Source organism: Macrosteles quadrilineatus, unplaced genomic scaffold (genome assembly GCF_028750875.1).
Source record: "Macrosteles quadrilineatus isolate MER2022 unplaced genomic scaffold, UCM_ALF_1.0 Scaffold_6__1_contigs__length_79288215, whole genome shotgun sequence".
NCBI classification, from domain to species: Eukaryota; Metazoa; Arthropoda; class Insecta; order Hemiptera; family Cicadellidae; genus Macrosteles; species Macrosteles quadrilineatus.
In genome coordinates, this window is record NW_026542599.1 from 71,780,267 (window position 1) to 71,803,050 (window position 22,784).

At 34.6% G+C, this 22,784-nt stretch overlaps 1 protein-coding gene across 1 annotated transcript; it reads right to left on the reverse strand.

Annotated features, from left to right (window-relative positions):
- Positions 1–253: 253 nt before the first annotated feature.
- LOC128996571 (protein rolling stone-like) lies at positions 254–22,460 on the reverse strand. Its single transcript, XM_054421966.1, has 6 exons — positions 22,352–22,460; positions 5,704–5,819; positions 4,806–5,040; positions 3,941–4,063; positions 3,558–3,738; positions 254–2,203 (listed from the first exon to the last, which is right to left on the reverse strand). The coding sequence occupies exons 2-6, from the start codon at positions 5,794–5,796 to the stop codon at positions 1,966–1,968; spliced, it is 870 nt and encodes a 289-aa protein (XP_054277941.1). The 5' UTR covers positions 5,797–5,819; positions 22,352–22,460; the 3' UTR covers positions 254–1,965.
- Between the last annotated feature and the right edge of the window lie 324 nt (positions 22,461–22,784).

Sequence of the window (22,784 nt, forward strand, 5' to 3'; positions counted from 1 at the left end):
TTGATAATGTTAATAGGAAACAAAATCACAGTATTATGTAAAAATAACCTTTATTGCTATAACTGAAGTATAAATTAATACTTAATTTAAACATTGTATTTAAGAAATTCTCTTGATTACCTTTATGTTAGAATTAAATTGAATTTTTTCAAAACGTGCACAAAGAAAAACACATACAAAGTGTTGGTTTTTTTGTTTCTTCATAACAAAGAAAAACGGTTACAGACATTTTATTGAATAAGATTATAAGAGAAGCTGATAAAAACTAAATTTATATTATAAGTAAGAAATTAAACAAATATACACTAACAATTGATGTGCAATCTTTAACTTATTTTTAGAAAAAATTATAATTATATAAAAAATAACGTTTTTAGGAGCTAGGTGTCAAGATAAACATTTTTTTAAAGAAAATAATACATAACACTGCACAAAACCTCTAAACATATTGCAAAATAACATTGTGTTTTATTTACAGGTGTAAAAGTATTCTACTTATTGTAGGCCTAATTAAGTGTAGATTTTTACAATTTACAATCAAAACTTTGTAGCTGCCTTTTACTACTAAATTAAAACCTCCTCCATCCTCAATGTGATTTTTTGCCTAAATATTGGCCTTGAATAAAAAAACCAAAGAATTCCAAGCAGACAACAGTTTTCCCATATTTCATTATCAACTACCATCATTAATGGGCACACAAATGTGTATTTGTAGGTCTTTTAAAAACACAGCCTACAGTAAAAACCAATTTCTTTTTGGCATTTGAAACAACATGTTTTTGTGGTTTTACAGATACTTTTTACTTTATTGCTACGTTTGTGATTATGTAAACAATATTAACGGTTTTTAATAGTGTAAGAAATGGCTAATAATCACAGCTTAGCATTTGACAATGAACAGCTTTTGAGCAACTTTCGGATATTGCTAGACTAATTTAGGAACATTCACCACAGCAAAACACGTAAGGACGGATCATACTTTCTGTCTTCTCGATAAAAACTTACACTAGAACAATGATAAAGCGTAAAAACAATAGCCAGTGCTACCATCTAAGATTAAATTGGAACGTATCTTTGAATACTTTAAGGTAATAATACTTGTTTCAGATCAGCTTGATAGCTTATTTTACAAATTTTTTTCAAAACTAGAAATTAACACTAATGGATAAGAATTTGAAGTACCAACTATCATTTATTACATAGTAAATGCTACTACTATAGTAAGATATGATTTGAAGATTTTACAAATATTACTGGAGCTGAATTGAGTATTTTTAAATATGTCTGATTATTAAAAAATGTTCAAACAAGATACTTTACTTTTACAGTAATCAATTAAGTATTTATAATATCGTTTAAGCAACTGGTAAAATACGTAAAAATATACTTTTATGAATCTAACAGAGATGATAAAATTCGTTATTTGTTATTTTGGTATAGTAAAATAAATCTCCCCTTACTGCACAGAGTAAAGAACGATTGAGATCCATTCATGTCATTCCCATGTTTCTGAAATGTATTGGACATAATAATATTACAGTTTAAAATTTAAGTGTACTCTAAACTGTAATATTACTTAGTAAATCGCCTGTGCAAAAAGCGCTGTTTAAGCCAGATTTGTGAATATTGTAAAAGTTGTAAAAGAAAAAAAAAATACAAACCAAGCTTCTAACAAAAACTTATCCTCTAGATACAAACGCTTCATCTTTTAACTTTCAATATACACTCGTAAAGCTTAAGTACAGTAAAAATACAATTTAAATTCAGTTTTCTTAAAAAAGAATACCTTACCTATGTGGCCACTCAAACCTCAGTAGGTTTTTGGCCTAAAAGAATACCATATAAAAATATTTACAGAACTAGTGAGTGTTTTAACGAGTGCTAAAACTAATTCATTACGTGCTGTACGATAGGTGAAGACTTGGTAACAATATAAATATAAAGCTCATCACTGGAATGTGAACATTAAACTAAGTCGTTTATAGGAATTTCGTTTGTAGCTCCCTGCAAATTTCTTGTGCGATCTTCTCGTCTTTCTTCTTCGCGTCTGCGTAAAGCTTGGAAAATTTTGCATCTTAATACGCAGGAAAAAGAGACGAGTACATGAACGATTATCACTAACAATAAACAACATTGTATTACCACTAGAGTAGTCACAGGCTTCCGCCAGTCGAGAATCTTGTAAACGTAAGAACGGCCCTTCCTGCAAAAATAGTCACAGTCAAGAACATTTATTCATAAGTATACATAATTTTACAGTTGCGTTGTATAAATCAAGGCTTAAGCTTTGCCACTGGCACCCCTATGCCAATGTTGGGGGAGCGAGCTGGTCTAGTGGTTAGAGCATGGGATTTCAGTCCCTTTTTCAAATCGTTCAAGTCCCGAATTCAAATCCCGCCAAGTTACCAATGGATTTTATCCAAGTGATAATGCCTCAACCCCTAGGTCTAGCCTGAAGTAATGTGAAAAACAATTCCGGGCTCGTGCCTAGCGTCTTAAGACAAAAAGATACCCTATGCAAGTGGGAACTGATTGGAATAAAAGTGTCTTAAGTCAAGCTAAGAACTCTGCGCTGTTGTAATATTTGATCGGCCTCGACGGGAGCTCGTTGCGACCTATATCCACAGATATCCCATGGACATGAACAAAACACAAAGTCTACTCCTACTGTAATACCTACGTTGCACACATTTTAGTGCTGTTTTAGATCTAGCTGTCAAAGATTTAGATACATCAATGGAAAATTGGCAGTGAAATACAGTATGTGTTAATATGATAGCGTTCCCAGATCTAAGAGCATCTATATACTGTTGTCCTTGAAAATAAGGAGTAACAAGAAAAATACATATTTTTGTCTTACAATTTTTACCATATTAGTCAGTAGGATGACAATCTTAAGATTGATTTGGACTGAGAAACCAACCATAAATTCCAAATTAGTATTTAATATTAAATCCAACAATCTTAAAGAAAAATAACCATCTTACTGATGCAAGATAGTCTTAATTCACACATAACAAGCAACCCTGACGTGAAAATGTAACTTTGTCTTTAATTCAAGCAAACAAACCAAGAACCAGTTGATGTTGGTTTAGAGTACCAATCCACAGAGAAGTAAGATACAGAGGAAACATTCAATGGTAATTGGTAAGGTGTCTAGTACCACTAGGTGTCTGTAATACTCTGTTCCCATTCTGCCTCCCTACTTTGAAACAGCCGACAGCTGAACAGCTAATAGATTAATCTAAAAAAAGTGGAGGGGGAACACAGGGACCTTTACCTCTAACCGCCGAAATTTTGTCAACGGACTTTAGTCGCTAGTTTCTAGGGCAAAGTCCAATTCCGCCACCCCTCTCTCTCATGTACTACAACGCTACAGGTGGAGGAAGACACTGTGTCCTGTGCGATAGGAATTTCCGCACAGTGCTCGCTGCTCAGGCTCTTCCTTGCTTGGCACAAGTATATTTTTGACACCTAGAGCTGAAAGTGCATGGTTGTCGCATTTAAACAATTTTCCTCTATACCTTACTTCTCTGTGACTAAACCTAATAACTTGCCTGTCAGTTCCGCCAGCCAGGAAGTACACGTAGTTGAACGAAACGTAGGACAAAGCGAAGGCAAGCGGCCAGTAAAAGTCGACTAGTCGTATCGGGTGAGCGATAATTATCAGGTCAGTCAACATTAGCACGGAGTTGCCTGCGTGGACAAGAATGTTCAAAGTGTCCAACTTATTCTCGGCTGCAACATCATTATCAATCACTGAAGGTAACAAATTTTTATCATGGTATAGTGAAAAATATTTTGAGGAAATTTTATGGGAAAAGGCTAGTTAGGACATTGGACAAGGACATACAAAGAGAATAGTATGAAGATCCAGAATGGTTAAAATGTCAAGGATCAGATAGACTTAGCACTTGGAACATACCAACTTTGAAAATACCTGGATCGAACACAAATCCCCAGTAGATGGCTGTTATAGCGAAGGCTCCTACAGTAGCTACACTGTGCAGTATCCAGTATATCTTCAAACCGAGACACATCTTCATTGCATCTGTTTCCTCATCTGTGAACATACAAGAATTTGCAACGTGTTCATGTTGACCTAAGTATCTTTAAAACAGTATTTTCTAGGAACTTCCAAGCTTTGCCTCATTCATGATGAATGTAACATGGAAATGGCATAGTAAATAATTAAATTATTAAGTAAATAAAACTTATATATCAATAGATTTACCAAACAACATAAGTCTTTACCCGGCTAGAATATTTCTTGACTGTTCACACGGGCATTGGCAGATATCATACTACATCTAAGAAGATGTCGCTGATGTAGTTCTTGATGTTTTTAAAAGAGCATGTTCACACCAACTAATTCGTGAGCAACAGGAGCGCTGACGCTACGTTAGCTAGTTACGTGTTGCTGAATACACCTGTGAGCACTAGCGCTCTAGGATATCACCCCATCCCATCCTCTCACCGCCGTCAACGTTGTGGTGACCAATATCCATCCACAGCAGAGTCAATGCAAGGATACCATCACCGTGGTATTGAATTGGACACCGTTTCATGATCTAATATGTGCGTGAGGTTTGATCTTGATCTGTGAGCAGTTGGAGTGTGACTCTGGTGGGGTGGAGGAGGTAATAGCAGCAGCAACTCGCCGGCTACGTAGCCAGGGCCTGACGTAGCAAGCAGTGTGAATATGTAATAATGTAATACACCGGAGACGTAGTAAGACATCTTGTGACGCCGGTGTGAACTGTCCTTGGCTATGATAGGAGAATCAGAGGTAACTTTTAACTCACCTGGATGTCTACAGTGTGCCTTAGTCACCAAGTAAGCTGCCAGAAGAGCCTGTATTGTGCAGGCAGTGAACCCCCAGTGAGTCAGGTAGATGATCCACTTGGCGTAATGTACAGCGCCCATCCCCCCGGGTCTACCCAGCTCTACCAAAGACGCCAGCAAGATGCTGAAGAAGACACTGGCAATCACCCAACGGTACACCAGGTAGTATATGCTGATGCCTGGGGTCCTCTGCCACTGTAATGGGTAACAGATATAAGTGTTGCTTGCTAGTCTAGCGAATAGCGTATTTCCTTCTGGGTATACACAGCACCGCCAAAGAGGCCAGCCAAGTACCTGAGGACATACACAAAGTAGTGTGTGCTGATGCCTGTGGTGGTAAAGGGAGGACGGGTCCTTGGTATAGCCACTAAAATTTGAGGGACTTAAACTTAATGTGTTTTGATTCTCTACTTAATATCTCTGGTATGCTTTAAAAATGACTAATTAAAAAAAGTGATATCATCCAGAAGATTCCTTGACACTTAAACATATTTTAGGGGTTGTTACTAAAGTTTATGAGGTCAACCCCTTTTGACCTCTCACAGCTAACTTAATCCAGAGCCGCAGTTTGCGTGTGTCACGCTATGTGCCTGAGATAAAATGAGTCCCCCTTCCTTGTAGGTTTCCTTCCTTGGGCCCCTAGGCCCATTTATTACAGCAGCCCTGACTCAATCACACTAACATCGTTGATGAAAAACCGAACAAAATTTTTTCAACACCAGCTGTCTCTATCCCTAAGTTCTTCCACCGAATGAAATTGATGGAGAAATTTTACAATATGCTACGCATCCAGAGCGTTTACGTTCACAAAATAAAATGATTTCACTATGTACATGCTAAGGAATGTGACAATCTCACCTGGGACTTGACCAGCATGTCTGGTGTGTAGTGGTTCATGTCCATGACTTTGGAAGATATTTTCTGTCGCCATGCTGTTATCTGCAATACCATCTCACAATAGCCACTCCTTCGTCCTAGAAACAGAAAAAAACCTGGTTAGTTATGTTTACTCTTCCTTTAACATGTTCAGCAGTGTGAACGCAGGAGTCAAGACTATTTATAAGAGCTTTCAATCAAATGGCTGCACTTTGCAAGTTTTATAAAAATTTAGGGTTGCTGAGCTCAATCCTGAGAAAATGTCAGTTGATTTGTCATGGTTATGATTTTAAAATCATTTGGTATTTAATTTTGCTCCCAATATTACAAAACCTATAAGAAGCACAAAGCCTTTGTTAAAAGTTCAGTCTGGGAATATTTGAATTTCGGATGGTTCCCATGGCGACTGCTAGGTAGACTATCGCAAGCGCGTGGTCAAGTCAGCTGACTGAGTGAGAGTGTGAGACGAAGAATCGACTTACAGAGAGTGAGATAGAGTAGCGTGGCTGCCGTGCGAGCGATTTTAGCAGCTAAAGCGCGAAGCTAATTTCGGCGACAAAATTCCAGTATATTTTCCAAAAGCATTTAGCTTCTTAAAGGGTTTGTATTCATTGATGAAATGGCCCTAAAGGAACAACTAGCGATAAGACAACTGCAAAGACCATCGCACCCCATTACACTAACCCTGCATAAATTGTAGCTTAAAATACCCACCTAAGTGTATATTGCTGTCATAAAGTAATAATAATGCCAATGTAGGTTAGGTGAGATGCCTTGTGTTGATGACTATGATCAGATGATGTTTTAGTCCGGATTGTTAATCAAAAGCACGCAGTTTGCCAAAGGTGCACGGTTAAATTAACAATAGCTGGGTATCTGAGTGGTTATAGTGCTCGCCTTATTAGAAGTAGTTATATTGACCATACTTAAATTAATCTGTAGTCCTCAATTAAATTTATCATCCTAAAATTCATCACGATTTCAATAAATTGTTTATAATCATCTAATGTTTGTGGAGAGATATCTAGTACAGGAAAAGCAAGTTATCCTTACCTAAGACATATTTCTTTAATTTTACTTAAAGCGAACAGCGTTGCGAACTAACCAAACTAATTTTTTCATTGTCAGTTTAAGGTGTTGATGTAATACTTAATTTGTTTTTAATGTTGACACAATACTTTTGGCTGTTAGGTATTTTTTGTCTTTGGTGTTTGTTGTCATAGTGTGAGAATAAAGTCTGTAAAGTTGGTTGATATGTAATGGATCCACAACTTATTTAAGACAATAACGACATAATTTTTATATTGAATATGAATGCTAGGTTAGTGTAGAATGGAGTGTCCAGCTTAGCTTAGTCAGCTGTTTCTTCTAACCATGATGATTTATTAAAGGCCAAATGATAATGATGATGACAGCTGGGCACAGTTTTGAAATACTAAAAAGCTACTGTCTTTTCTTAAAATTGAAAAGGCAACCTTTTGACTATCAGGATGGCACTGTAACCACTCACCTAGATATTTTAATCCAATCAACCGACAACTAGCCGATTTCAAATTTACCACTTATTGACTAAATCACGGAGACTAAGCCATAAGCAGGAAGTGTCGGACTGTTATGAGGCAGCTATTGTGTAGGCAGATTGGATTTAATTGTACAACATACTGCTGCCTTCGGGTCTAGTCAACGGTTTTCTCCGTTCTCTGCGACAATTCAAACTACATTGTACTTCAGTAGTTGAGGTTACGTAAAAAATATGTATCTGTTTGTTACTTGTAAGACACTGGTGGAAACCTAGATACATATTTGGATTTAATTGTACATCGATGCCTTCGGATCTAGTAAACGGTTTTCTTTGTTCGCTCTGATAATCAAAACCAAGTCAATCAACTCAGATCGCAAGTTTACTTGTATTTTAGTTGAGTAAGTCTCACTTATTCCTGTAAAGACGTACTTGAGCCAATAAAAAACTTTTAATTTTCAGCTAAAACAAAAATCAGCTTGGTTTTACATTTGTACCAGGAAATTAAAAACCGTGAAGTTCCAATGATAATCGCACTAATTAACAAAACCTTATAGATAAATGGAGTATTTAACCAATGCACTATATTATGGAGGTTGAGCGTTACAGTGGAATTTACAAACTATAGTTTTCTGATGTTGTTAAATCAAATTCTTTCCTAGAAAGTCATTTTAGCGAATTTCCCTATAGGGAAGTAGTTATTACCATAGGTTTTATGGTAAGACTTAAGCCCGGGACCGATTCACTTTTCATTTTGATGTCCCCAGAGGCCAAAAACACCATTCGTTAAAATTTTTATATACGTATATATATATATATATATATATGTGTGTCCGTAAACACGATAACTTGAATAACTTTTGTCCGATTTTGATGAAATTTGGTTTGAAGGTGTAAGGCAGGATAAACTTGAATGAGTTCGCGAACCAGCATGATCGGACCATGGGAACAGGGTTTTATGGGCGGTTTTATGGGGTAAAAATTGGTTTTTCTAGTTTTTGACCCTCAAAACATAAAATTTCCCAATTTCCAGACCTTCTTAAAGAGCTTAAAAAACAAGCAATTTAGTACATTAAAGTGTTTTTGTACAGTTATTGGTTACAGAGAAAACTCAAAAAATTGTAAATTTAAAATTACCATGTTATTCTTATGGAGAATATTGTAAAATGTTGTAGTTTGCTTGTTTACGGATATATTTTGATCAAACTTGGTAAATTTATTGATTTTATACAAAGCCATAGTTATTTTACTTAAAAACACACTTTATTAGTTTCCTTGTAGCAGCAAACCTAGGTACTCGTTAAACCTAATGCTATTTAAATAGATTTATTGAAAATCATTTCAGGCAAATGGAAATTCGCTTAGACGGCAGGTTTGCTTCGGCGGGGGTATTTATAAACCATTATTGATACATCCATTACTGACTTGGCAAGGTCATGTGAATTATTACATGTGTTAGGTTACTTTTAGACATTTAATTTACTGTAACTAAAATATTACTGAATTTCTTCCTAATATTATTTTAAGGTCGGTAATTTTTTCTAAAAATTTGTACTACTTGCTTTTTGCTTTTTAACTTGTTGAACCACTTAGTACAATTTTAAAATGTATGTCAAATGAAAACTGTTTTAAAATGTCTTCGTTAACAAAAATATGATTAAGTTAAAGTTGTGTATGCTTAAAGTTGTATCATAGCTGGAAAAGGGAAAGATTAAATTGTGCATTTGTGCTGCAACAACGCATCAAAGCTATTCACAAAGTTATGACATATTTAAAAAATATTCAGTTTGAACTTTTTGCTAATGTTTCTTTAAAAGTAACAGAAGAATTGTCATCAGCTATTTTATATAAGGTTTTGCAATCCAATAGTATGGACAATATATGATCAGATAAGATAAGAATAGTCATTAGATCTGTCCACTGTCCACAAAAGGGTCTGAGCAGAACTAAAGCTCAATTCCATTACTCAGTTAAACCATGTAAAGTTTCATTTGGTTTTTGTACTGCAGAACCTCACTAATTCAAACCTCGTTAGTTTAAAAAAAAACTGGAAAACCTCTAGTGTGAAAATAAAATACACCGTTAATCCCAAGTATTCGCAATCCCATAATTCAGTCTCTTAAATTTGAATATGCTGATAGATAGGCCTCTAGAATTTTGATTTTGTTGCTGTTATAGTAATGTTGCCACTAAAATTCAAAGTCGACTCCTACCAAATTAATTGTGTAATGTAAGCCTCTGAAATTTGAAAAAGCGCAAAAACACCCTGTTAAAACATGAACTAAAGGGTTTAATGTTTATTTGAATTCAGTGCTATTTTTGTTGTCATTTTAACGTTTTGCCTCTATAATTAAAACTCCTGATTTTTCAAACTTCCTTTGATTAAAATTTGGCCGTCCCCTGAATTTTTATTGATTGAGGTTCTATTATATGAGGAGTGGGGGAGCGGGCTGGTCTAGTGGGACAGCACGGAGCTTCCTGAGGTCCCGGGTTAAAATCCCGCCAATCACCAATGGATTTTATCCGCTTGGTAATGCCACAACCCTCTAGGACTAGCCTGATGTTATGAGTAATATATAGTTCCGGACTGGAACTAGTGTCCTAGCATCTGTAGGTGGGACAGAATAGAAAAAACTATATTTGGAGTTTTCTCATAAATCAAACATCTATTTTGCTTGATTGCTAAAAATTTAACACAATTTAAGGGACTTTCATAGGTATAGGTATGTCTTTTCTCTTTGTCCACAGGTTATTTTCAAACTATTAAAATTGTTACAACCAAACTTTTAGATATTTTGTTTTGTTTTAATTGTGATGAAGTCTGAGGTATTGTTCTGATATATATGAAAAATATTATCTGACAGTAGATAAAATTTTAGTAGATGTAGGTCCTAATCAGCTGTTTTTAGCCCTTTGATTAAAGAAAGCAGCAGTGTTTACTCTGTTATATCGATCAGCTGTTAATTTATTTACTTAAACACTCACTATCTGATGCATTGTTGCCATTGCTTAGCAACCATAACCTCAAATGTTAAAACGTTTATATTGACGTTGTGCTTATTGCTTGGCTAGCTTAGACGTTATTGTCCTCTTAAGGTGATTAAAAGTAGGTTAGGTTATATATATTTGTTTATGTTTATTGGTATATGATGAGAATAGCGTTCACATTTTGGGTGAATGTGTCCCCCTAAGCCCCAAACTTTCGATGTTAACAAACGTTTGGAATTGAAACACAATCTCGACTCGAGCTTGCAAACAAGCCCCGTCTGCTCTTGAGCGAAATAAATCTGTGTAAAAGTACAGTAGTTATTTTCGAAAACAGCTGATATAAAAGAAATTAATTGTTTCCCAAGCTTTAATTTACAGGAAAGGAAAAACGATCAGCTGATTTTCCCTTGCTCTCGATCAGTTCTCCATTTACCCGCTACGCGCGCTAATGTTTGTTTACTATATATATTATTGAAATCAGCTGTTTTTACTGTTCAACAATACAACAAACGTGAACAGAAAATACGCAACCTAGCTATGCTATGTTTTAAGCTCATAGTGTGTGTGTTTACTGCATAATGAACATAACCTTGAACTTGAACTACTAATTTCTACGTTGTTATGTAGGTTTTTTATTACATTTTTTATTTTATTTTTATATTACAACTAGCAGAGTACCCGTCCTTCGCACGGGGTTGGAATATAAGTATAAAATGCTTATTGCAGTTATACTCAAGCTTTGCGTTTGCAATAAGGGAGGACACAGTTTGATAAAATTTGTTTTTTTAAATTTACAGTATTCTATAGTATTACACATCTACCATAGCCATAATGTTCTACCACTTCACCTAAACAATAGAGAAAAATAAATTATCAACAATTCGCAAAATATCACAAATTATTCATGAAATGAAAAACATAAACATAACTGTAAACAATCCTACTTTGACAGTTCTCATTGCGAATCACAGTTTTTTGTTGCTGCTTAGTTCAAATTAGCTGTTTTCATAAATAAAAAAAAAAAAAAAAAAAAATAGTGCTGCACCCTTTTGATAAATCTTATAACTTTTTAATGCTTTTCCATATCATAGAACCAACTTTTTTAGTTGAAACAGCTAACTAAATTCGTTAATTCCCTTTAAATTTGAATACTCGTAAGGTTAACATGGGGAATTACAGAGCCACTGGGGCGGAGCCCGAAAGGATTTTTGAGATAAGAATATGCCTATATGTTAATCGTGAATGTAAGCTATCATCATGCCAAATTTCAGCCCAATCCGTCCAGTGGTTTATGCTTTATTGAACTTCAAACACACAAACAAACAAACAAACACACAAACTTTCACATTTATAATATTAGTAAGATTAATAATGTTAATTAGCAAAATACAACAGTTTTAATTTTACTGGGGTTATTTTATATGTGAGTATTTTGCGTGATGAAAAGTATCGTTCATAACTTGTACCGAAAGTTATTTCCCTCCCCTTTCTCCAATTATTCATATTAGGCTTTCAAAAAACGATCGAGGCTAAAACATCTGATCTCCAGTGAAAAATACATACAAATTATCTAATCCCACTCCATTCTTCACTCACCCTTTGCTTTCAAAATAATACAAAATTGGCGTTGCTGTCTAGTGATTAAGTACAAAAACAAACCCAATTAGAATTCCAACTCGTATATTTGCTCCACCTTCTTATCCTGAACGCTGGGCTCTTGACCGAAACCGTTGTACACAGGCTAACCATGGATCACGTCATTATAAGCCAATGGTGATCCAGCGAGATTTGAACCAAAGACCTTGACGACCGAAACCCCTAGTGTTTGTATTAATACGCGTAATCAACTTAGATGGCACTCAAACAAACCACATCCGAATTGATTTATAGCCTTAAATATATCGGAGATCAATACGGTTATTATTAATACTCGTAATGAATAATCAATCCAATCAATGTTGAACAGTCAATCTCACATAACCTACGTGGTCATAGTCAATTGGTCAGGCATAGTTCAATTGAAATGGCAGGAATTGAGTAATAGTACCCACGCTGGGCTTAATTGCTGCAGAACTACTTGTCGGACTGTCTGTGTCAGTGGCGCATTCTGTCTCAATTGCTGCAACAAACAAACGTCTGGGGGCCGAGCTTTGCTCGGAGAAAGTTTATTCCCTGTGTACACCTTTTTGACGGTCTTCAGTAACGGGACCTCACGGTGTGTCTCGTATACTTTAAGCTTTGTCGGGTAACGTTATTATTTTAATTCGAAAAATATAAACTTTTGTCATTTCCGGGCTGTTATTTGTGTAGTGCAGACCCTACAGTATTTATACACACTCGCACATTTATTGTACATTCAAAGACTTGACTTATTGTGTAGGTACTAAAACTAATGGAATCCGAAAATACTAAATATACTTTTTTATGTCGTATCAGATTCAGTGGCGTATCCAGGGGGGGGGGTTTGAACCCCCCTCCCCTCTTTGACCTTAAAATGCAATTTTTCTACAATTTAAAAAATCTTTATGTCTCTAAATAGCATAAAAATGCGAGATTACAGTTCTAATTTTCAAACATTTTCCGGTGGAGGGCCAGGACCCCCCAGACCTTTCCGTGTAAACCCCCCCCCCCTTTAAGGTCGTCTTAGTTGCGCCATTGTACTCTTCACGATGGAACATGTCTTGTTGTCTTCTGACACTCCCTGGTGTCTGACCAATCAGGAGACAGGTTCCAGTATACAGACTATATCTATGTTGATTACAAATGCGAACTGAGAGTGAAAGTTCGCCCAAAGCTCAAGATTAACCACGTAACTGGTAGTTGCGGTATGTAAATTATCGATCAGTCCAATGGTGTGGAAACTGGGGGGAAAAGTGTTGGAAAACCGTCAATTTCCTCTTCCTGTTTGGATACAACAGCCGTGGCGACTTCGTACTGACGTAATTTCAAAAACTTATAGTGACGATTTGAAGCAGACATTGGTTGTCATATCTTCACATCATAGGGCGCTAGTTCTAGCCAGCAACTGGTCTACATTACTTCAGGCTAGTCCTAGAGGGTCGTGGCATTATCAAATAAAAAAAATATATTGGTGATTGGTGGGATTTGAACCCGGGACCTCAAGCTCGGAGGGCTCGACCTGCTCGCTTCCCGAATGTACTTGGCACCAAGGGGTAAAAATATTGAAAAATCTTTTATTTAAATTTTTCTTGCAAAACAGATAAGATACATCGATCAAATAAATGTGTTAGAACTACAATTGCGATTGCTGGTTTACTAATGAGTGATGAATTGAAATGTGCAAAGATACAATGAAGGGAGAAATTCATATCGCAGAAATAACAACTTTACCAACATCGAAGTTGTTTTGTCGCACTCCCTATGTCGTAACGAAGAAAGCCTCTTGCATTTGAGAAAGTTCACTTTGCCTAATTTGAGGAAATCATAGAAGTGCTTATGCAATTCTTCGTTCTAGAAGATATTGGTAAACACACATTATGTGTCATTGGTATCAGTGAAATGTTTGTGGCTTGGGACAATTGCTTCTGAAACTTCACCTTTTAACATCAGAGAATTTAAGAATATTTTCTTTGACGCCTGTAATTTATCATGCACAGACTTCCGGTGTAATATTTTTTTTAAGTACAACCATAGATAAAACTGTTTAGTCTATGGTATAACTTTATACTTAAAAAATATAAATATACATAGAAGTGGATACCTTCGTTGGTCATGAAGAATATTAAGTTTTCACACCCCGTTTGTTGTTTTAAAATTGAAAGTAGAAGTCTAAATTGAACTTTTAATTGTTCGAATTAAAAAGTGTATGCACTTTAGAAGGGCCAACAAAAACTAGAGGTTAATCCAGGCGTTATTTAAAAAAGAATAACAGTAGGCTAATAATTTCCGATGACTTTAGAACAATCGACTCGAAGATTATGGAAATACTCAAGATGAACATAACAGATCGATATAACAAACATTTCTTGAAAATATCTCGTCATTTTTCAAAAGATGATCGTGTTTTTTTGTGTTTTCTACAAATATTAACCACTCATAGCCGAATTAGGTTGTCCATAATAACGATTAAAATTATAAAAAAAACATTATTTCTATTTCTTCTGCTTGATGGTGTTCTATGACTTTTCTATATTTCCATATTATGCAAATAGGCTCTTTCAAGGATTGCTTAAGAAATGCAGCACAGTATAAATCCAGTTTTTTAGTATATGAAATTGTCCAGGCTTTCTCGCTTTTTTCCATTTTAATGCCATGTATGCCAACCCAAATTCAAATAGTAAATATTTCATTCTAACCAAGTCAGTAAATGTTTGTAGCTCTCGTTTCCTTAAATTGCTGTACAAATAAAATATTAACAGCAATTAAATTATTCAGCTGATCATAATGTAAACAAATATTTTCTTCATAAGGATAACGTGGGAACTTTAAAGGCCACTGGGGCAGAGCCCAAGGAACATTTTCGACAATGTAAGGTCAGTTTGCAAATCTACACACCTAGACGAACATTTTGGTATATATAATACTGTATGTGGGGTTAAATCTTAAAACAAAAAAGCCTTATTGTTCACAAAGTTTCATGTAGCGTATTAGATTTCTTAACCATACAAGTAGGGTAAAAAGTAATTTTCACCACACTTAGATGTTTTTGGCTGTATTACATACGTTAATTGGTGGCTGAAAGTTACGTTTTGCTGGTCAAGCCAGCTTTCATCGTAATTTGGGGACCGAGCAGGTTTTTACAGGCCGGGGTCGCAAAATCAGCTGTCCGCTTACTTACTTAAAACATGAATGCATTTTAAATACACAATCAAAATCCATAGCATTGCAGTAGAATTGTGTTATTGTCCCCGTTGCCTAGCAACTATTTATTTTTATTTTTGCTGATTCTTCAAATTATTTCTTCACATAACCTTAAAGTTGTTGTTGTGTTGATTATCAGTGTGCATTATTATAGTGTTGAATAGTGGTAATAGGGTATAGTGTGGTGAAAAATAGTGTTCCTACCACGGACCGAAATGGTTTTGCAGCTCTCGATCGATTTAAGTTCTCGACTTCGTCTCGAACTTAAAAACTATCTCGAGCCGGCAAAACCTCATTTTCGGCCCTAGGTACGAAATATACTATTTCATGTCAACTTGTAGATATTTGATACTGATTATTCTTGTTTCTAGTGCATACAATCATTGACTATATAACCACAACCATTGACTATAATATAACGTTGTGGTTATATAGTCAATGATACAATGAATAACGTACTCCAGTACCCTAAATTAAACCAAGTTTGATAATAACAATAACTTAGTTTTCCAATATATAAAAAAACCTTATAAGGTGCCCTCCTGTGAAAATTATAGAGTACGCATTTTAAAACTTCTGTGATTAGCTATTTTCCTCCAGAAACACTATTTCAGGCACAACCCCGTGAAGCCTGGGCGAAGTTTGGAGTTTTCTCCCATCGATCGGTGGTTTGCCAATATAAGCACGTATTAAGGCCGCACATGTGCAGGTTACAAGATTCGTTTAGGTAAATATCACACTTGTGTTGCAAACGTCAGTTTTGTTATATAAAACAATTGTTGTTGCGTTGTTTAAACTTAAAACTTCAGTAGTACGGAACTGTTGCACGAGGCAGTGCGCAATTTTTATGAATTTTGTTTGGTAGTTGGGAAAAATACCGCAGCCGCAAACCTGTAGACAATTATATCATATTTTTCATAAAAATAAATTTAACTTTCATTTATTTCCTCTTATCAATGCATTAAACTTAAAAGAAATAATCACAGGCCACTCATTAACAAATCACGTTTTTACAATTAATCAAAATACGAACAGAAAAACAATATGGAAAATACACGGTTTATCATTTTAGACATCCGACCAGTTTGCAAACTTGCAACAGCATATTTTTAGCTGATGGTAACAAAACTGCAATCAATCAAAAGACGTAAAGGAAATCACTAGGGATTTCCTCTGAGATAATATCGACGGTCAAACGCAAATTTCGTGACGTCGCCGGTAAAGTGATATGACGTCACGATTTATTCGTTTCTGCAACGCACATTGGGTTTATCTGTTTTTGTTAAGCATTTTTTTTATTTTGTGAATTTTCCATGGAATAAGCTACTACCGTAGGTCTCATGGTAAGACATGGACCCGAGGTTGATTTATTTGTTTCATTTTGATGTCCCCAGAGGCCAAAAACACCATCTGTTCAGTCATCTATATATGTGTCCGTTCGCACGAAAACTCGAACAAAAATTATTCGACTTTGATGAAAATTGTTACAAACTTGGAGACCTACGTTTTTTCGAACGAATTTGTGAATTAGCATGATCGGGCCATGGAAACGGAGTTTTATGGGGTAAAAATTAGTTTTTATATTTTTTAACCCTAATAACATGAAATTTCCCAATTTACCTCCAAAAGAATTTAAAGAGCTTAAAAAAAATTCCCATGTTATTCTTATGAAAAATATATTACCGAAAAGTAATATATTCGTTAGCTTTTTGTTGGCTGTCGTTTGCTTTTTTTGGATATTTTGATAAAATTCAGCAAATTTATTTATTTGATAAATTAGCTATTCATATTTTACTAAAAACCGCACTTTATTAACTTTCCTGTAGCAGCAAACCTAGATGCTCGTTAAACCTAAAGTTATTAAAATAGGAAATAAATCAGACATTTTAATGAAGTATTTGTGTGATAATCCATTCAGAGGGAAATTTGCTAGGTAGCAGGTTTGCTGCGCTGGGGGTATTTTAGTTCTCCAAGAATATTTCATATTTCGAGCGGCAGCTCTTGTCACCGAATGCTTTGTTGCGCCGCGGAACTGTTTTTCACACAAACAAAACACGACAGAAAACAGCTGTTATGTACTCCGAGTTTACGCATGGGTTCCCCCATTGAAAGGAAAATTATTGCCATTATTGAGTAGATTTGCAAATAGATTGCGCAACATTTGATACACCGTGGCAAATTTGGGTTTGACTTCGTGAAATACGGTTTAAAAGCTATCTTGAATGTAGCCTCTATGGTTTGTCTCAAAATATAGATTTTTATCGGATAATTTATTTTTATAGCCTACTTACTTATCTGAAATATTCTGTATTGTAAAACATGTTTGCTTTATAAAAATCCTGCTAAAGCAAGTAGGTGAATTAATTACAAATGATTTTATTACACAACAATTTTTTTTGTATTCTTAAAACGGTAGTCAGAATCACACTGTCTCAATAATCATTATGCAGAATTGTCAACAAAACAGCTGTTTACTTTGAACCAAGGTTATCATACTGTATATCAACACAGAACTATTGATTGCCAAACAAAGTTTAGCATGACAGGGCTCGTTGTTTGTTTACAAACAACAAACAAACAACAGGTCAACTCAGTTCATGAACTGACAATACGTCAAATTACTTCCGTATTATAGTTCCGCATCAATGTAAATTTCATTTTACAACATTTTACGCTTTTACTGTGAAAAAATATTAGTATTGTACGAAAATTGTCACTGCTCGTGGTTGTCACAATAGTTTACCACTTTCGACGCAAAATCACGTAAGCAATCATTTAAATAACACATTTTGTCGGAAATAACATTTAATAATGGAATTATTGTGTTAATAAAATTACACTAAATATGAGTAATTGAGGCAGATATATCTATAAGAATAGGAAAACATTTTATTGAGATCCGAAACAAAATAAGGTAAAAACTCAAAAAAAGAGTTTGAAAATTGAATATAATAATTGTATAGTGTGTTTATGATTGTGTATAAATACGCATACACCCGGTTTTAAGACAGGTTTTAATTGTTTAATTGTTAAAAGCGACTGCGCGACTAAACAATTTTGTCTAAAACACAAGTTTTGACTTTTTGCTCTATCACGTGAAATCGTCAAGTGTGACAGATGTTAGTTCACACCTGAGCAAAGAAAATTAAGTGACATTTTCATGACTCACAGTTCAAGAAACGTGCAAGTTTCTAGTAACTATCTCTAAAACCTAGAACAAATCTTGTTTATGAATTAGCCACACCGATGAAATCTATTCAGAGGAAAGCAGGATTGCTTCATTTTCTGGTTGGCGACGCACTGGGAAACAAAGGAACTATAAGGGAATTCGATTAGTGACTGCAACTCACTGCAACTGGGATATACTTGATTTACGTTAACTGATAAGAAGTCACTTAAGTTAACGTATAACATAAGAAGTCATCAGTTAAGTAGTAAGAATTCGTGTATAATGATTGTGTGTCATAATCTGTGTTTATGTATATTTTCGTTGAAAAAAGTACGGGTACGAATTTCCCATATAGGGAATAAGCTATTACCGTAGGTCTCGGTAAGACCTAGACCCGGGACCGATTTACTTTTTCGTTTTGAGGTCCCCAGAGGCCAAATCACTATCCGTTCAAATTTATATATATATGTGTCATATATATATCTCATGTTTATGTGTGCCCGTTAGCGCGATAACTCGAGTAAAAATCATCCGATTTTGATGAAAATTGTACAAACGTGTAAACCTACATTTATCCGAACGAGTTCGCAAACCAGCATGATCGGACTATGGGAACAGGGGTTTATGGGGGTTTTCATGGGGTAAAATAGGGTGTTCCCATTTTCACCATGTAAACATAAGATTTTACAATTTCTTTCCAAACAATTTTGTAGATCCCAAAAACAAATAATTTAGTATATTGAAGCATTGTTGTATGCCTAACGGTTATGGAAAAAATCCCAACAAATTGTAAATTTAAAATTACCATGTTATTCTTATGGACAATAAATAAAGTGATGCAGTTTGCTTGTTTATGGACATATTTTAATGAAATTTTGTTTACTTCATACTAAGCTTTCAATATTTCAATTAAAAACCCCCTATTTTCTTCCCAGTAGCAGCAGCAAACCTAAGTACTCATTAAAATTAATGATATTTAAATATAAAATAAATCTGATAATTTTTAGGGAATATTGTAGTAGAATATCCAGCCGGGCTTCGACCTGTTTCGAGCTGGTCTAGTAGTAGAGCGCGAAACTTTGGTCTCCAAGGTACCGGGTTCAAATCCCGCCAATCACCACTGGTTTTATCTAAGTCATAATACCCCTCTAGGTGCCAGCTAGCAATGTGAAAAAACCCCAGACTAAAACCTAGGGAAAAAATATTTTACAGATTTTTTTCTGTGACAGTAAAAATGACAAGGTTCCTAGAAACACTGCAACAAATAAAAATACACCAGCATTTGATGTCGGTCCTAAATTTAAAATAATGATAATAATAAATAACAAACTCATTAAAGAAAATGCTTCATCTGTTGGCACTGCACATTTTTGAACTGTGACTTAAAAGCCTTTACGCGATTTAAGAAGCGCCCTTTAAGACTTGTATTTGAATCCAAAGCTAATAATCGAATACCTTCACCAGCGTAAAACTTGCAGCTAATTATGTGAATGTTTTCACATCTGTGCAGTTGGAACGTTTACAGTAACTAGGCTGATAATTTCGATGAAACTTGTGAATGTTATGTGATGTCCGTTAACTCCTTAAGGCAGCCAGAAAAGTTCAATATACTTTTTAGCTTGAGATTATAAATGCAACTAGCAAAGTAATTAAGCTAGTAAGTAATTAAACGTAATTTACCGTAATTACAGTAATTTAACGGATGGTATTTTGCCTCTGGGGCCTCAACACGAAAAAGTATACTAAATCGCGTCCGTCTTAAATCCTTAATATAATTTACCGACTAATGTATCAATATTGTAAAAGAAACATATTTTGTGAACAAATCCCTTATTCCATACTTTGCCTGACGCAACTGTAATGAATAAAAACAAATACGACGTTTTAATCTTTCAAAGTAATTGTTTTACTCAAACTAACTTACATAAATTCAAAGGTACTTCTCGAAATACAAGTAGGGCATGGAATTACGGTGTCCTTGATAACGATTGGTGGAAGTTGGAAGACAACTTTCTCGAAGAATTGGTTTTAAATTGTCTCAAAACACGACGTAAATGTAGAAATGAAGAGCTCGAGACGAAAGAGCCAAAAAGCTACTGAAACACAGTACTTAACAGTATATGTAAAAGGTTTATTTGTATGTTATTGTGCATATTTTTACGTTCAAATGGAGTTACTTATATCAAACTGTATGAGGTTACTTCTAGCAGATATAAGTAAAACACAAACACAATTTAGATGTAAAAGACCAACGAAAAGTATAAGACACGGGAACCACATTAGTAGTTGGTAAAACTATGAATAATCAAAGCTACACATACGCCTATTTGGTCCTATTATGCGAGCATAAAAATTGTAATTCCCGATTTTCAAAGTCTTAAAATTTGATTATTTCAACTTCTAAAAGGCTATATCTCTTAAGTTTTCAACTAATGTAAATATCACCATAAATCTTCGTACAGTAATTATATACTATGAAATATAAAACAGTAAAAATTATATAATTTATTAAAAACGTATTTTAATAAAACATTTTTTATTAGTATAGGATTTGTATGGTAATTTTCTACCTCAATTAACCCGGTGCGGTATAAAATGACTTTTAAGCATTTTTAAGTATTCGAGTAGTAAACGATAGGTTTTTAGTAGTGCACTATTACTATTATATAGTTTTTTAGATGAATAAATAAAAAAAAGCTCCAAAGTAGTAATTTATTACATAACCTCACAGTATACTAAGGCTTTTAGTTCTATATTAGCGTAATTATACTAATCCTCTTGTTCAACTTTATCACTACAAAGATTATACTATCTGATAAAAAGATTTTGACAACAGTGATATGATATAACATGAATGTCTTCAAGATCAACGAATTATTGATACCTGAAGTGGGTAAACAAAATTATATCATAAACTAGAGTAGTCTTAAACATTTTGTAAGTGGACATTATTTTGAGATTTCCATTGAAATAAAAATAAGTTGTCTACAAGGAAAGGTACAATGAAGGTTCTGTTTGTTTAATAGTAGGTGGTTTAACATTATGTTTGAAATTAAGATATCTTATCACAATAGCAAACGCATTTCTGGATTTAGATGGCATTTTTAGTTGCTATCGATGATGCTACATAACAAAAGGTCTAGTTTCTAGTTCAGACAAGACCAGGGTTTGGGCCGTTCCCGAAACGTAAAACAAATGAAAGGCATGGAGAAACATAAATTAACAAAATACAAAGAAGTGAAAAGATTAATTTATATGTTTACATAAAATGTGTTTAATATGAAACTGATATGTTCGTTAACATGTATTATATACGTGAAGTAAATAAGTAGAAAAATAGTTTATAGGTCTTATGCCTTGCCTATATAGTTTATGTTTATAGGAATAGGATACAATTGTTCAATCCAAAATCAAACAAATTACAGTATAGCGAACATACGGAATAAAAATTGTGTTAAGTTGTATTGGTTGTATTGACACAACTTGGGACTCCAACAAGACCATGGGCGAATTGGTTTAGATCTAGTTGTTGAATAAAAAAATAAGTACAAGTCACATAGTTTAATTTGTGAAGTGTAATGTTAGTGTTCACTACATAGTAAATTGACAAATAATATTAAATATAGACCTATGTATCTCTCTGAAAACTGAATTTGGTCAGGAAGCTGTAAACGCATTGAATCACAGAAAAAATACTACTATAAACATTGAATCCGCAAAAGATAATATAGACTTATATTAAATACGTGAAAAAGTATAACACAATCACAAGTAACATAAATGAGTATGTAACAAGCTTCATTAATATTTTTACCTTTGTAAACTAATATTTCGATAAAAATTATTTTAAATACGAATTTTGTGAGAACACAAAATTGTGAACGCGTTTATGTGCCACTAAATCGAATGCAATTTAGAAAAATACAATTAAAATAAGAAAATCGATCTAAAAATTCTTGAAACATGCAGAAAACAATCATTTCAAAACAAACCTGGTGAAAATCGATAAGCGCCGCCGGCAACAAACCAGACAAAATATTCAAGAGTAAATATTATGTACAGTAAAAGCATAAGTAAAATAATGCATGAGTGTGGGTTCAAAGGGGTTGTAGGTTAGGTTTGCCTGGACCTACCTCAGTTGTTTCGATGTTGGAGTCTATGCACACACTGCACTGACAAAAGCAACGGCAGAGAACCTAGCGGGACGATTCGGAACTGCACCACGTGCGTCTTCGGGGCTTCATTCATGAATGACCACTGACCAGTTGGGTCGGTTTTGTTTGGTTTTTGTGCATCTCCCTTCATTCCTTTTTTCCTTCTTGTTGATTCCGTGGTGCGCTTGGAATTTTTTATTGCAGGGCACTTTTTGAATAATTTTCACATCGTCCATGATGCAACTTAGAGTGGTGATGCACCGTAGAAAATTCTTTAACTATTTAGCTTAAGTTAAGTTAAGCTCACAGAGTTAAATACTTGATAGATTATAACGCAATGTATTTACCAGTTTTCCCCAATTCAAAATTTGCAAGTTTGATTTTAGGGAGGAAATATCCGGGTTCTGGTCCC

What these genes read in the sequence shown, in the direction of transcription:
- LOC128996571 (XM_054421966.1), bottom strand. Translation starts at nt 5,796, where the DNA reads ATGGTATTGCAGATAACAGCATGGCGACAGAAAATATCTTCCAAAGTC. An exon ending in GGCACACTGTAGACATCCAG is followed by an intron (nt 4,064 to 4,805) that starts GTGAGTTAAAAG and finishes GTATGTTCACAG; the next exon opens with ATGAGGAAACAGATGCAATG. An exon ending in CTGGCTGGCGGAACTGACAG is followed by an intron (nt 2,204 to 3,557) that starts GCAAGTTATTAG and finishes CTATTTTTGCAG; the next exon opens with GAAGGGCCGTTCTTACGTTT.